General features: G+C 38.5%; 2 protein-coding genes across 6 annotated transcripts in view; one reads left to right on the plus strand and one right to left on the minus strand.

The window, feature by feature from the left end:
- The window catches only part of LOC111194578 (protein diaphanous homolog 1-like), a 275,332-nt gene that overhangs the window by 62,925 nt on the left and 198,260 nt on the right, over positions 1-14,147 (minus strand). The window lies entirely within an intron of this gene.
- LOC125785703 (centromere-associated protein E-like) overlaps positions 1-14,147 on the plus strand; it is an 84,777-nt gene that overhangs the window by 15,300 nt on the left and 55,330 nt on the right. For all 5 annotated transcript variants that reach the window (XM_049469766.1, XM_049469764.1, XM_049469765.1 and 2 more), the window contains exons 28-30: positions 454-663; positions 1,517-1,621; positions 1,703-1,786. In XM_049469766.1, coding sequence (XP_049325723.1) covers positions 454-663; positions 1,517-1,621; positions 1,703-1,786 — 399 coding nt within the window. The remainder of the gene's footprint in view (positions 1-453; positions 664-1,516; positions 1,622-1,702; positions 1,787-14,147) is intronic.

Genomic DNA, 14,147 nt, shown 5'->3' on the forward strand with positions numbered 1-14,147 from the left:
TACATTTTTTTGCACCAGGAGTGGCATAAAGTTATCCAAAAGCAGTGTGTAAGACTGGTGGAGGAGAACATGCCAAGATGCATGAAAACTGTGATTAAAAACCAGGGTTATTCCACCAAATATTTATTTCTGAACTCACTTAAACTGTATGAATATGAACTTGTTTTCTTCGCATTATTTGAGATATCTGAATGCTCTGCATCTTTTGCATCATTTTCTGCAAATAAATGCTCTAAATTACAATATTTTTATTTGGAATTTGGAAGAAATGTTGTCTGTGGTTTATAGAATACAACAGAAATGTTCTTTTTAGCCAAACATATACCTATAAATAGCAAAATCAGAGAAACTGATTCAGAAACTGAAGTGGTCTATTTTTTTTCCAGAGCTGTAAATGTGGGTGTGTGTTAGTATAATTGATATAATTAAACTCTACTGATGTTTGCTTATTAGATGAAGCAGTTACAGGAGGAGCTCCAGTCTGTAAATGCAGAGAGAGACAATGTTCCGTCTGAGAAGCCTCTTCACCTAGAAGAGCTGCAGAGGATGCAGACCCACATCACTTCTCTAACAGAAGAGAGAGACCAGCTTCAGGAGATTACGCAGGGGCTGAGAGAGGAGAAAGCCCAGCTGAAGAGGGAAATGGAGGAAAAAGAGGAGATGGTAAGAAATGGATATATTTCTTTAAACTGCATGAATAGTTTATTCCTATGATCATGTTTAAAGTGGAGGTTGGCAACATTTTAGGAATTTGAGAATATTCTTAAATAAGAGGTAACTAAATGTTTGACGTTACAGAATTTTTTTTTAGGCCCTCACCTAGGACTGGACATTGACTAGACCTTGTCAGTTAGTAGATGATGAAATATTCTCTAATTAATCATAGCCATAGGTATTACCGATTTTGAGGTTTGTAACACAGAAGTGATTAATTATTTGGTTAATGATAATCTAGAGCAGTGGTCGGCAGTAGGCGGCCCGCGGGCTAGATGTGGCCCGCAAGCATGAAACATTTGGCCCATGAGGTTGTTTAAACTATAAAGAACAATAATGAAAACAAAATAAAATAAAATAAAATGCTATTCTGGCGATCTTTAGTTTACATTCCTCCCCTGTCTCTCTGTCACCCTCTGTGTGACTTTAGTTTCCACCTGTTCTTGTTTTTCTGCCTGTTCTTGGGCTCTATCCCCACCGGCTCTGTCCCAATACACTAGCCAGGGCTGTGACAGTGTATTGGACCATGACCCTGACAACATGGGTTCGATCCCGCGTGAGGAGTGGTGTGTTTATTTATTTTTATTTTCTCCTTTTTTCTTGGGTTTACCTGCTTTATTTTCCAAAAACAGATTTATTTATTTATTTATTTTTATTTTTATTTTTTTTTTTTGGAGGCCCGCCACGTTATGGCTTAGAAAATATCTGACCCGCAGCCAGAATGTAATTACCGACCCCTGATCTAGAGTAAGTCGCTGACAGTTTTCCAACAATTGTCACAAACTGGGTGTTTCTTTTTCAGATCATCTGCTTCCAGTTAAACAAAGAGCAGCTCGCTGATTCCGAGAACCAGTTTTCTAATTTATCCTGTAACATGACTGAGGAGAAAGAGCCTCAGCTCCAGCAGGTGAGTCATTTGCATATAGTGTAACTTTTGGGTCCTAATTTGGAGCAAAACGTAACCTCAGGTTCTCTGGTATGTTGTTAGATGGAGGACCTCAAGAAGGAGGCTAAACATCTCACAGAAGAAAATGCACAGCTAAGAAAGGAGCTTCAGGACATTTCTCAGAAGGTGAGGAAATTGCTGTACATTTTAGGAAAGAGTTGAAATTAGGGATGCACTAAAAATAGGGATAAAAAAATGATTAGAATATTTATTATAGACCAAATAATTTCTACGAAACAATGCGTTTTTCATTACTATTTTAATTTCTGCAGTGGTGGAAAAAGGCAAAACTGCAAAAAAACAAACAAACAAAAAAAACTTGTGCTCAAAAATATAAAAACTTCTAAAAATCTCTTTTAGACTACATTTACACAGCAGAAACACATAATCTGATCTGCAGCGCTATTCACTGTTCCAACAAACTGTTAGCTATGGCAGACTTGGATTGCATTTTTTTTGGTAGTTCTTCAGATTCTTAAGATATTTTTCAAATCAACGAAGAAGACCAGTCTGCAGTGATTGTGGAGGAGACTTTACATAATAATAATAATAATAATAAATATAGCCGCAAGCGGCGATTTACGGGGTTCGAGCGTTACAGGCAAAGAGACCCCTGGAGGCCAGTTAGGCTTAAAACATGTTGCCGGTTGATCGGCATCGCCAAACTGGATGAGGATGACCAGCATGACCGTGAAGACCAAGCTAGATTACCAGCATGACTAATCTGGATGACAAACTTGTTGACCATATTGACCAAGCTGGAAGACCATAGTGACCAAACTGGATGACCAGCATGGCAAAGGTGGTTGGCCAGTATGACCAAGCTGGAAGACCACCATTACTATGAGGACAAAGCTGAATGACCGGGAGGACCATAATGACCAATGAGAATGGCCAGCATGACCAAGCTGGGTGACCAGCGTGACCATAAAGACCATAATGGCAATGCTAGATGAGTGGTGTGAGTAAACTAGTTGAAAAGCATTGATAAATTGAGCTGTAGTGTTCATCAGGTTTTATGTGGGGTCTTACTGCACTCTAGTGCGCATTTGGTGAAACAAATTCAGTTCTTAAATTGAAAAAACACAAGGCATAAAAAGGGCATATAAATAACCTGTATATAGTATATAAGTTTTGACCTGATTAACATTCCGCCTGTTAAAAGCTTGCTGGAATGTGATTGGCTAATAGTGACCACAAAAGTGTCCATATCAAATTTTCATTTGGTGTACCATTATTGCATGGGCCATAGATGATAATTGGCAAGGACGACCTTGATAGCTTGTATGGTTCTAGAGAAACAGCTATCGAGCATTGGCTCTGCCCCCTGGGGGGGGTGTATGTCTACTTAAACTCACAGGGTATCTGAGAATCATGTAATGATCAAAGGACTGAAGTGGTATTAGTGTCAGGTTAAGCATTCAAAAGTTATAAGTGTTAAAGAGATTTTACTGCACCATGGTAGAACTCATTTGCATATGGCGGCCATATTGTTTATAAATGTAAAGATTTTTTTAATAATTATTGAGGAGTAAGCTCTGCTGAACTGTTTGACACCAAACATGTCATGATTGGTCAAGGATCCAAGGACAAGATCTCAAAAGTAGGTTTTGCATATTATGCAAATTAAAAAAAAAATTAAGTGGGTGGAGCATAAACAAGAATGACCCAGGCGGCTGACCATCATGAACAATGGGCATTTGGTGAAACAACTTCAGTTCTTAAATTCAAAAAACACAAGGCATAAAAAGGGCATATAAATAACCCATATATAGTGTATAAGTTTTGACCTGATAAACATTCTGCCTGTCAAAAGCTTGCTGGAATGTGATTGGCTAATAGTGACCACAAAAGTGTCCATATCAAATTTTCATTTGGTGTACCATTAGTGCATGGGCCATAGATGATAATTGGCAAGGATGACCTTGATAGCTTGTATGGTTGTAGAGAAACAGCTATCGAGCATTGGCTCTGCCCCCTGGGGGTGTATGTCTACTTAAACTCACAGGGTATCTGAGAATCATGTACTGATCAAAGGACTGAAGTGGTATTAGTGTCAGGCAAAGACAAGATCTCAAAAGTAGGTTTTGCATATTATGCAAATTAAAAAAAAATTAAGTGGGTGGAGCATAAATAAGAATGACCCAGGTGGCTGAGCAGCATGACCAAGAAGGATAAATATGTTCAATTAAGCAAGACAAAAAAGATTAAATAAGTTCAGCAGAGCTTTAATTTAGAATAATTCACCTGTAGCTGTTTCACCAAATGACCACCAGAGCGCAGCAAGAGACCACATATAACCTGCTGGAAATCTATCACTCTATAAGTAAGACAGAACATTCCCTATCAGTGTGTTTCTATTTATTAAAAAGAGAAGAAAAGTCCGATTGAGCTCCAAATTGGTACTCATGATCAAGTGGTCTGTATATACATGTATGTGAATTTGTGTGTTGATAGGGTCAAAGGTTCCTGACTTCTGTCCATTTAGGCTTGAAAAAAGCAATAATACAGGCTTATGGCCTACAAAATGGCTGTTGCTCTTTGGCCATATTAGAGGCAAAAAATATCTGATTTGGCTCAAAATTTGCAATCAAGATCACAATATCAGTCTATATATGTATGTCAATTTCTGTGTCGATAGGTTCAAAGGTTCCTGACTTCTGTCCATTTAGATTTGAAAAAAGCGATAATACAGGCTTGAGGCCTACAAAATCGCTGTAGTTTTCCAGCCGTTGTAGAGGCAAAACATGTCCGATTTGGCTGAAAATTTGCAATCAAGATCAGATTATCAGTCTATATATGTGTATAAATTTGTGTGTTGATAGGGTGAAAGGTTCCTGTCTTCTGTCCATTTAGGTTGGAAAATAGCGATAAATAGAATAAATTGAAAATAGTTATTTTTTCACTGTAGAGCCTACTGAAGACTTATTTGGCTCATACTTGGCACATGTGCTTCAAATGTCATTGTTAATTAGTAGCTTCAACAGTTTTGGCATGCTTTAAACTTTGACAGAGTTTTGGCCAAATAACTCTGAAAAGGCTTTCACGTACATGTTTGATCAAGGTTTATGGGCCTCAAATAGTTAAAATGTCAAGATTTTTTTGATAATTATTTACCTACAGGGTCTCAGGATTGCATCAAGACCAAATTTGTTTTGATTGATTAAGGACTTAAAGACAAGTTCGAAAAGAGCAATTTTTATTCTTTTGGCCACTGATGAAAATCTTTGCATTTTTGGTAAACACATGTAATTACAAAGTTGTAAAGGCTACAGCAAAGTATACAACTAAAAAAGAATACCAAGCCTAGGCCACTTGTACCTTTAGATATAACTGTTTTTCTGCTATAGCGCCCCCTTGAGGCCAATCAACGCCATATTTTAATGCATGATAGAAGGCCCTGAGATACATGTAGGGTATAAGTATCGTCCTGATTGGTCATTGTTTAGCATGTCAAAAGCTTGCTGGAAACTGATTGGCTAATAACGATCGCAAAAATTTGCATATCAAATTTTCCTTCTGTAAAACATTAGGACATAGGCCATAGATGATACATGCCAAAGGAGAGCTTCATAGCTTGTACGGTTCCTGAGAAACAGATTTTTAGCTTTGGCTCCGCCCCCTGGGGGCGTATGTCTACACAGATTGACATGCTACCTCAGAATCATGTTGGCATCATAGGTCTAAAGTGGCATTAGTGTCGGTTTAAGCATTCAAAAGTTACAGCTGTTAAAGTAAATTTGGGTGTGCCACGGTAAGATTAATTTGCATATGGCGGCCATATTTTTTGCAAATTTCAAGATTTTTTTAATAATTATTGAGGGTGGGACTCTGCTGAGTTGTTTGACACCAAACATGTCAGGATTGGTCAATGAGTTTAGGACAAGTTCTCAAAAGTAGGTTTTGCATAATATGCTAAATAGCAAAAAATCTAAGTGGGCGGAGCTTAGTGGTTCTATTGACCTTTTTGATTTGCCATTAACCAAGGAATCATATAATGCAAGAATTTTTGCTCTAGCAATCAGGGCGTAGGAGTTACGGGGCCAAACGCGTTGACCTTCGCCATAGCGCCCCCTTGAGGCCGATCGGGCTCATCTTTTGAATCTGAGTAGCGGTGAGAAGTACTACCATATGACCAAGTCTCAGCCCTGTAGGCCTTACGGTTTCTTCTGCCCGATCACTTCTATGGCAGAAAAAGAATAATAATAATAAATATAGCCGCAAGCGGCGATTTACGGGGTTCGAGCGTTACAGGCAAAGAGACCCCTGGAGGCCAGTTAGGCTTAAAACATGTTGCCAAAGCATGTTAAAAGCTTGCTGGAATGTGATTGGCTAATAGTGACCACAAAAGTGTCCATATCAAATTTTCACTTGTTGTACCATTAGTGCATGGGCCATAGATGATAATTGGCTAGGATGACCTTGATAGCTTGTATGGTTCTAGAGAAACAGCTATCGAGCATTGGCCCCGCCCCCTGAGGGTGTATGTCTACTTAAACTGACAGGGTATCTGAGAATCATATATCTGATTTGGCTCAAAATTTGCAATCAAGATCACAATATCAGTCTATATATGTATGTATTTCTGTGTCAATAGGGTCAAAGGTTCCTGACTTCTGTCAATTTAGATTTGACAAAAGCGATAATACAGGCTTGAGGTCTACAAAATCGCTGTAGTTTTCCAGCCGTTGTAGAGGCAAAACATGTCCGATTTGGCTGAAAATTTGCAATCAAGATCACAATATCAGTCTATATATGTGTATAAATTTGTGTGTTGATAGGGTGAAAGGTTCCTGTCTTCTGTCCATTTAGGTTGGAAAATAGCGATAAATAGAATAAATTGAAAATAGTTATTTTTTCACTGTAGAGCCTACTGAAGACTTATTTGGCTCATACTTGGCACATGTACTTCAAATGTCATTGTTAATTAGTAGCTTCAACAGTTTTGGCATGTTTTAAACTTTGACAGAGTTTTGGCCAAATAACTCTGAAAAGGCTTTCACGTACATGTTTGATCAAGGTTTATGGGCCTCAAATAGTTAAAATGTCAAGATTTTTTTGATAATTATTTACCTACAGGGTCTCAAGATTGCATCAAGACCAAATTTGTTTTGATTGATTAAGGACTTAAAGACAAGTTCGAAAAGAGCAATTTTTACTCTTTTGGCCACTGATGAAAATTTTTGGTAAACACATGTAATTACAAAGTTGTAAAGGCTACAGCAAAGAATACAACTAAAAAAGAATAACAAGCCTAGGCCACTTGTACCTTCAGATATAACTGATTTTCTGCTATAGCGCCCCCTTGAGGCCAATCAACGCCATATTTTAATGGATGATAGAAGGCCCTGAGATACATGTAGGGTATAAGTATCGTCCTGATTGGTCATTGTTTAGCCTGTCAAAAGCTTGCTGGAATCTTATTGGCTAATAACGATTGCAAAAATTTGCATATCAAATTTTCCTTCTGTAAAACATTAGGACATAGGCCATAGATGATACATGCCAAAGGAGAGCTTCATAGCTTGTACGCTTCCTGAGAAACAGATTTTTAGGTTTGGCTCCGCCCCCTGGGGGCGTATGTCTACACAGATTGACGGGCTACCTCAGAATCATGTTGGCATCAAAGTTGTAAAGTGGCATTTGTGTAGGTTTAAGCATTCAAAAGTTACAGCTGTTAGAGTAAATTTGGGTGTGCCACGGTAAGAATAATTTGCATAAAACTGACAGGGTATCTGAGAATCATGTAATGATCAAAGGACTGAAGTGGTATTAGTGTCAGGTTAAGCATTCAAAAGTTATAAGTGTTAAAGACATTTTACTGCACCATGGTAGAACTCATTTGCATATGGCGGCCATATTGTTTATAAATGTAAAGATTTTTTTAATAATTATTGAGGAGTAAGCTCTGCTGAACTGTTTGACACCAAACATGTCATGATTGGTCAAGGATCCAAGGACAAGATCTCAAAAGTAGGTTTTGCATATTATGCAAATTTTAAAAAAAATTAAGTGGGTGGAGCATAAACAAGAATGACCCAGGCGGCTGACCAACATGAACAAGAAGGATAAAGATGTTCAATTAAGCAAGACAAGCAAGATTGAATAAGTTCAGCAGAGCTTTAATTTAGAATAATTCACCTGTAGCTGTTTCACCAAATGACCACCAGAGCGCAGCAAGAGACCACATATAACCTGCTGGAAATCTATCACTCTATCAGAAAGACAGAACATTCCCTATCAGTGTGTTTCTATTTATTAAAAAGAGAAGAAAAGTCCGATTGGGCTCCAAATTGGTACTCATGATCAAGTGGTCTGTATATACATGTATGTAAATTTGTGTGTTGATAGGGTCAAAGGTTCCTGACTTCTGACCATTTAGGTTTGAAAAAAGTGATAATAGGCTTATGGCCTACAAAATGGCTGTTGCTCTTTGGCCATATTAGAGGCAAAAAATATCTGATTTGGCTCAAAATTTGCAATCAAGGTCACAATATTAGTCTATATATGTATGTCAATTTCTGTGTCAATAGGGTCAAAGGTTCCTGACTTCTGTCAATTTAGATTTGAAAAAAGCGATAATACAGGCTTGAGGCCTACAAAATCGCTGTAGTTTTCCAGCCGTTGTAGAGGCAAAACATGTCCGATTTGGCTGAAAATTTGCAATCAAGATCAGATTATCAGTCTATATATGTGTATAAATTTGTGTGTTGATAGGGTGAAAGGTTCCTGTCTTCTGTCCATTTAGGTTGGAAAATAGCGATAAATAGAATAAATTGAAAATAGTTATTTTTTCACTGTAGAGCCTACTGAAGACTTATTTGGCTCATACTTGGCACATGTGCTTCAAATGTCATTGTTAATTAGTAGCTTCAACAGTTTTGGCATGCTTTAAACTTTGACAGAGTTTTGGCCAAATAACTCTGAAAAGGCTTTCACGTACATGTTTGATCAAGGTATATGGGCCTCAAATAGTTAAAATGTCAAGATTTTTTTGATAATTATTTATCTACAGGGTCTCAGGATTGCATCAAGACCAAATTTGTTTTGATTGATTAAGGACTTAAATGCAAGTTCGAAAAGAGCAATTTTTATTCTTTTGGCCACTGATGAAAATCTTTGCATTTTTTGTAAACACATGTAATTACAAAGTTGTAAAGGCTACAGCAAAGTATACAATTAAAAAAGAATAACAAGCCTAGGCCACTTGTACCTTTAGATATAACTGATTTTCTGCTATAGCGCCCCCTTGAGGCCAATCAACGCCATATTTTAATGGATGATAGAAGGCCCTGAGATACATGTAGGGTATAAGTATCGTCCTGATTGGTCATTGTTTAACATGTCAAAAGCTTGCTGGAATCTGATTGGCTAATAACGATCGCAAAAATTTGCATATCAAATTTTCCTTCTGTACAACATTAGGACATAGGCCATAGATGATACATGCCAAAGGAGAGCTTCATAGCTTGTACGGTTCCTGAGAAATAGATTTTTAGCTTTGGCTCCGCCCCCTGGGGGCGTATGTCTACACAGATTGACGGTCTACCTCAGAATCATGTTGACATCAAAGGTCTAAAGTGGCATTCGTGTAGGTTAAAGCATTCAAAAGTTACAGCTGTTAGAGTAAATTTGGGTGTGCCACGGTAAGCTTAATTTGCATATGGCGGCCATATTGTTTACAAATTTCACAATTTTTTCGATAATTATTGAGGTTGGGACTCTGCTGAGTTGTTTCACACCAAATATGACAGGATTGGTCAAGGACCCTAGGACAAGTTCTCAAAAGTAGGTTTTGCATATTATGCTAAATAGCAAAAAATCTAAGTGGGCGGAGCTTAGTGGTTCTATAGACCTTTTTCATTTGCCATTAACCAAGGAATCATAAAGTGCAAGATTTTTTGCTCTAGCTATCAGGGCGTGGGAGTTACAGGGCCTAACGCGTTGACCTTCACCATAGCGCCCCCTTGAGGCCGATCGGGACTCATGTCATGCGGCTGAGTAGCGGTCTAAAGTACTACCATATGACCAAGTCTCAGCTCTCTAGGCCTTACGGTTTGTTCTGTGCAATCACTTCTAGGTCAGAAAAAGCAGGGGAAGCGATTATAAATACCAATATAGCCGCAAGCGGCGATTTACGGGGTTCGAGCGTTACAGGCAAAGAGACCCCTGGAGGCCAGTTAGGCTTAAAACATGTTGCCGGTTGACCGGCATCGCCAAACTGGATGAGGATGACCAGCATGACCGTGAAGACCAAGCTAGATTACCAGCATGACTAATCTGGATGACAAACTTGTTGACCATATTGACCAAGCTGGAAGACCATAATGACCAAACTGGATGACCAGCATGGCAAAGGTGGTTGGCCAGTATGACCAAGCTGGAAGACCACATTACTATGAGGACAAAGCTGAATGACCAGCAGGACCATAATGACCAATGTGAATGGCCAGCATGACCAAGCTGGATGGCCAGCATAACCAAGCTGGGTGACCAGCGTGACCATAAAGACCATAATGGCAATGCTAGATGAGTGGTGTTAGTAAACTAGTTGAAAAGCATTGATAAATTGAGCTGTAGTGTTCATCAGGTTTTATGTGGTGTCTTACTGCACTCTAGTGCGCATTTGGTGAAACAAATTCAGTTCTTAAATTGAAAAAACACAAGGCATAAAAAGGGCATATAAATAACCCGTATATAGTATATAAGTTTTGACCTGATTAACATTCCGCCTGTTAAAAGCTTGCTGGAATGTGATTGGCTAATAGTGACCACAAAAGTGTCCATATCAAATTTTCATTTGGTGTACCATTAGTGCATGGGCCATAGATGATAATTGGCTAGGATGACCTTGATAGCTTGTATGGTTCTAGAGAAACAGCTATCGAGCATTGGCCCCGCCCCCTGGGGGGGGTGTATGTCTACTTAAACTGACAGGGTATCTGAGAATCATGTAATGATCAAAGGACTGAAGTGGTATTAGTGTCAGGTTAAGCATTCAAAAGTTATGTGTTAAAGACATTTTACTGCACCATGGTAGAACTCATTTGCATATGGCGGCCATATTGTTTATAAATGTAAAGATTTTTTTAATAATTATTGAGGAGTAAGCTCTGCTGAACTGTTTGACACCAAACATGTCATGATTGGTCAAGGATCCAAGGACAAGATCTCAAAAGTATTTTTTGCATATTATGCAAATTTATAAAAAAAAAAATAAGTGGGTGGAGCATAAACAAGAATGACCCAGGCGGCTGACCAGCATGAACAAGAAGGATAAATATGTTCAATTAAGCAAGACAAGCAAGATTAAATAAGTTCAGCAGAGCTTTAATTTAGAATAATTCACCTGTAGCTGTTTCACCAAATGACCACCAGAGCGCAGCAAGAGACCACATATAACCTGCTGGAAATCTATCACTCTATAAGTAAGACAGAACATTCCCTATCAGTGTGTTTCTATTTATTAAAAAGAGAAGAAAAGTCCGATTGGGCTCCAAATTGGTACTCATGATCAAGTGGTCTGCATATATATGTGTGTAAATTTGTGTGTTGATAGGGTCAAAGGTTCCTGACTTCTGTCCATTTAGGTTTGAAAAAAGCGATAATACAGGCTTATGGCCTACAAAATGGCTGTTGCTCTTTGGCCATATTAGAAGCAAAAAATATCTGATTTGGCTCAAAATTTGCAATCAAGATCACAATATCAGTCTATATATGTATGTAAATTTCTGTGTCGATAGGGTCAAAGGTTCCTGACTTCTGTCCATTTAGGTTTGAAAAAAGCGATAATACAAGCTTGAGGCCTACAAAATCGCTGTAGTTTTCCAGCCGTTGTAGAGGCAAAACATGTCCGATTTGGCTGAAAATTTGCAATCAAGATCAGATTATCAGTCTATATATGTGTATAAATTTGTGTTTTGATAGGGTGAAAGGTTCCTGTCTTCTGTCCATTTAGGTTGGAAAATAGCGATAAATAGAATAAATTGAAAATAGCTATTTTTTCACTGTAGAGCCTACTGAAGACTTATTTGGCTCATACTTGGCACATGTGCTTCAAATGTAATTGTTAATTAGTAGCTTCAACAGTTTTGGCATGTTTTAAACTTTGACAGAGTTTTGGCCAAATAACTCTGAAAAGGCTTTCACGTACATGTTTGATCAAGGTTTATGGGCCTCAAATAGTTAAAATGTCAAGATTTTTTTGATAATTATTTACCTACAGGGTCTCAAGATTGCATCAAGACCAAATTTGTTTTGATTGATTAAGGACTTAAAGACAAGTTCGAAAAGAGCAATTTTTACTCTTTTGGCCACTGATGAAAATCTTTGCATTTTTGGTGAATACATGTAATTACAAAGTTGTAAAGGCTACAGCAAAGTATACAACTAAAAAAGAATAACAAGCCTAGGCCACTTGTACCTTTAGATATAACTGATTATCTGCTATAGCGCCCCCTTGAGGCCAATCAACGCCATATTTTAATGGATGATAGAAGGCCCTGAGATACATGTAGGATATACGTATCGTCCTGATTGGTCATTGTTTAGCATGTCAAAAGCTTGCTGGAATCTGATTGGCTAATACCGATCGCAAAAATTTGCATATCAAATTTTCCTTCTGTAAAACATTAGGACATAGGCCATAGATGATACATGCCAAAGGAGAGCTTCATAGCTTGTACGGTTCCTGAGAAACAGATTTTTAGCTTTGGTTCCGCCTCCTGGGGGCGTATGTCTACACAGATTGACAGGCTACCTCAGAATCATGTTGGCATCATAGGTCTAAAGTGGCATTAGTGTAGGTTTAAGCATTCAAAAGTTACAGCTGTTAGAGTAAATTTGGGTGTGCCACGGTAAGATTAATTTGCATATGGCGGCCATATTGTTTACAAATTTCACAATTTTTTTGATAATTATTGAGGTTGGGACTCTGCTGAGTTGTTTGACACCAAATATGACAGGATTGGTCAATGACCCTAGGACAAGTTCTCAAAAGTAGGTTTTGCATATTATGCTAAATAGCAAAAAATCTAAGTGGGCGGAGCTTAGTGGTTCTATTGACCTTTTTGATTTGCCATTAACCAAGGAATCATATACTGCAAGAATTTTTGCTCTAGCTATCAGGGCGTAGGAGTTACGAGGCCAAACGCGTTGACCTTCGCCATAGCGCCCCCTTGAGGCCGATCGGGCTCATCTTTTGAATCTGAGTAGCGGTGAGAAGTACTACCATATGACCAAGTCTCAGCCCTGTAGGCCTTACGGTTTCTTCTGCCCAATCACTTCTATGGCAGAAAAAGAATAAGAACTATAATAATAATAATAATAATAATAATAATAATAATAATAATAATAATAATAATAATAATAATCAGAACAATTACAATAGGGTTTCTAGCACTACGTGCTCGAACCCCTAAATATAGCCGCAAGCGGCGATTTACGGGGTTCGAGCGTTACAGGCAAAGAGACCCCTGGAGGCCAGTTAGGCTTAAAACATGTTGCCGGTTGACCGGCATCGCCAAACTGGATGAGGATGACCAGCATGACCGTGAAGACCAAGCTAGATTACCAGCATGACTAATCTGGATGACAAACTTGTTGACCATATTGACCAAGCTGGAAGACCATAATGACCAAACTGGATGACCAGCATGGCAAAGGTGGTTGGCCAGTATGACCAAGCTGGAAGACCACCATTACTATGAGGACAAAGCTGAATGACCAGCAGGACCATAATGACCAATGTGAATGGCCAGCATGACCAAGCTGGATGGCCAGCATAACCAAGCTGGGTGACCAGCGTGACCATAAAGACCATAATGGCAATGCTAGATGAGTGGTGTGAGTAAACTAGTTGAAAAGCATTGATAAATTGAGCTGTAGTGTTCATCAGGTTTTATGTGGTGTCTTACTGCACTCTAGTGGGCATTTGGTGAAACAAATTCAGTTCTTAAATTGAAAAAACACAAGGCATAAAAAGGGCATATAAATAACCCGTATATAGTATATAAGTTTTGACCTGATTAACATTCCGCCTGTTAAAAGCTTGCTGGAATGTGATTGGCTAATAGTGACCACAAAAGTGTCCATATCAAATTTTCATTTGGTGTACCATTAGTGCATGGGCCATAGATGATAATTGGCTAGGATGACCTTGATAGCTTGTATGTTTCTAGAGAAACAGCTATCGAGCATTGGCCCCGCCCCCTGGGGGGGTGTATGTCTACTTGAACTGACAGGGTATCTGAGAATCATGTAATGATCAAAGGACTGAAGTGGTATTAGTGTCAGGTTAAGCATTCAAAAGTTATAAGTGTTAAAGACATTTTACTGCACCATGGTAGAACTCATTTGCATATGGTGGCCATATTGTTTATAAATGTAAAGATTTTTTTAATAATTATTGAGGAGTAAGCTCTGCTGAACTGTTTGACACCAAACATGTCATGATTGGTCAAGGATCCAAGGACAAGATCTCAAAAGT

Source organism: Astyanax mexicanus, chromosome 21 (assembly GCF_023375975.1).
Source record: "Astyanax mexicanus isolate ESR-SI-001 chromosome 21, AstMex3_surface, whole genome shotgun sequence".
In the NCBI taxonomy this organism is placed as follows: domain Eukaryota; kingdom Metazoa; phylum Chordata; class Actinopteri; order Characiformes; family Acestrorhamphidae; genus Astyanax; species Astyanax mexicanus.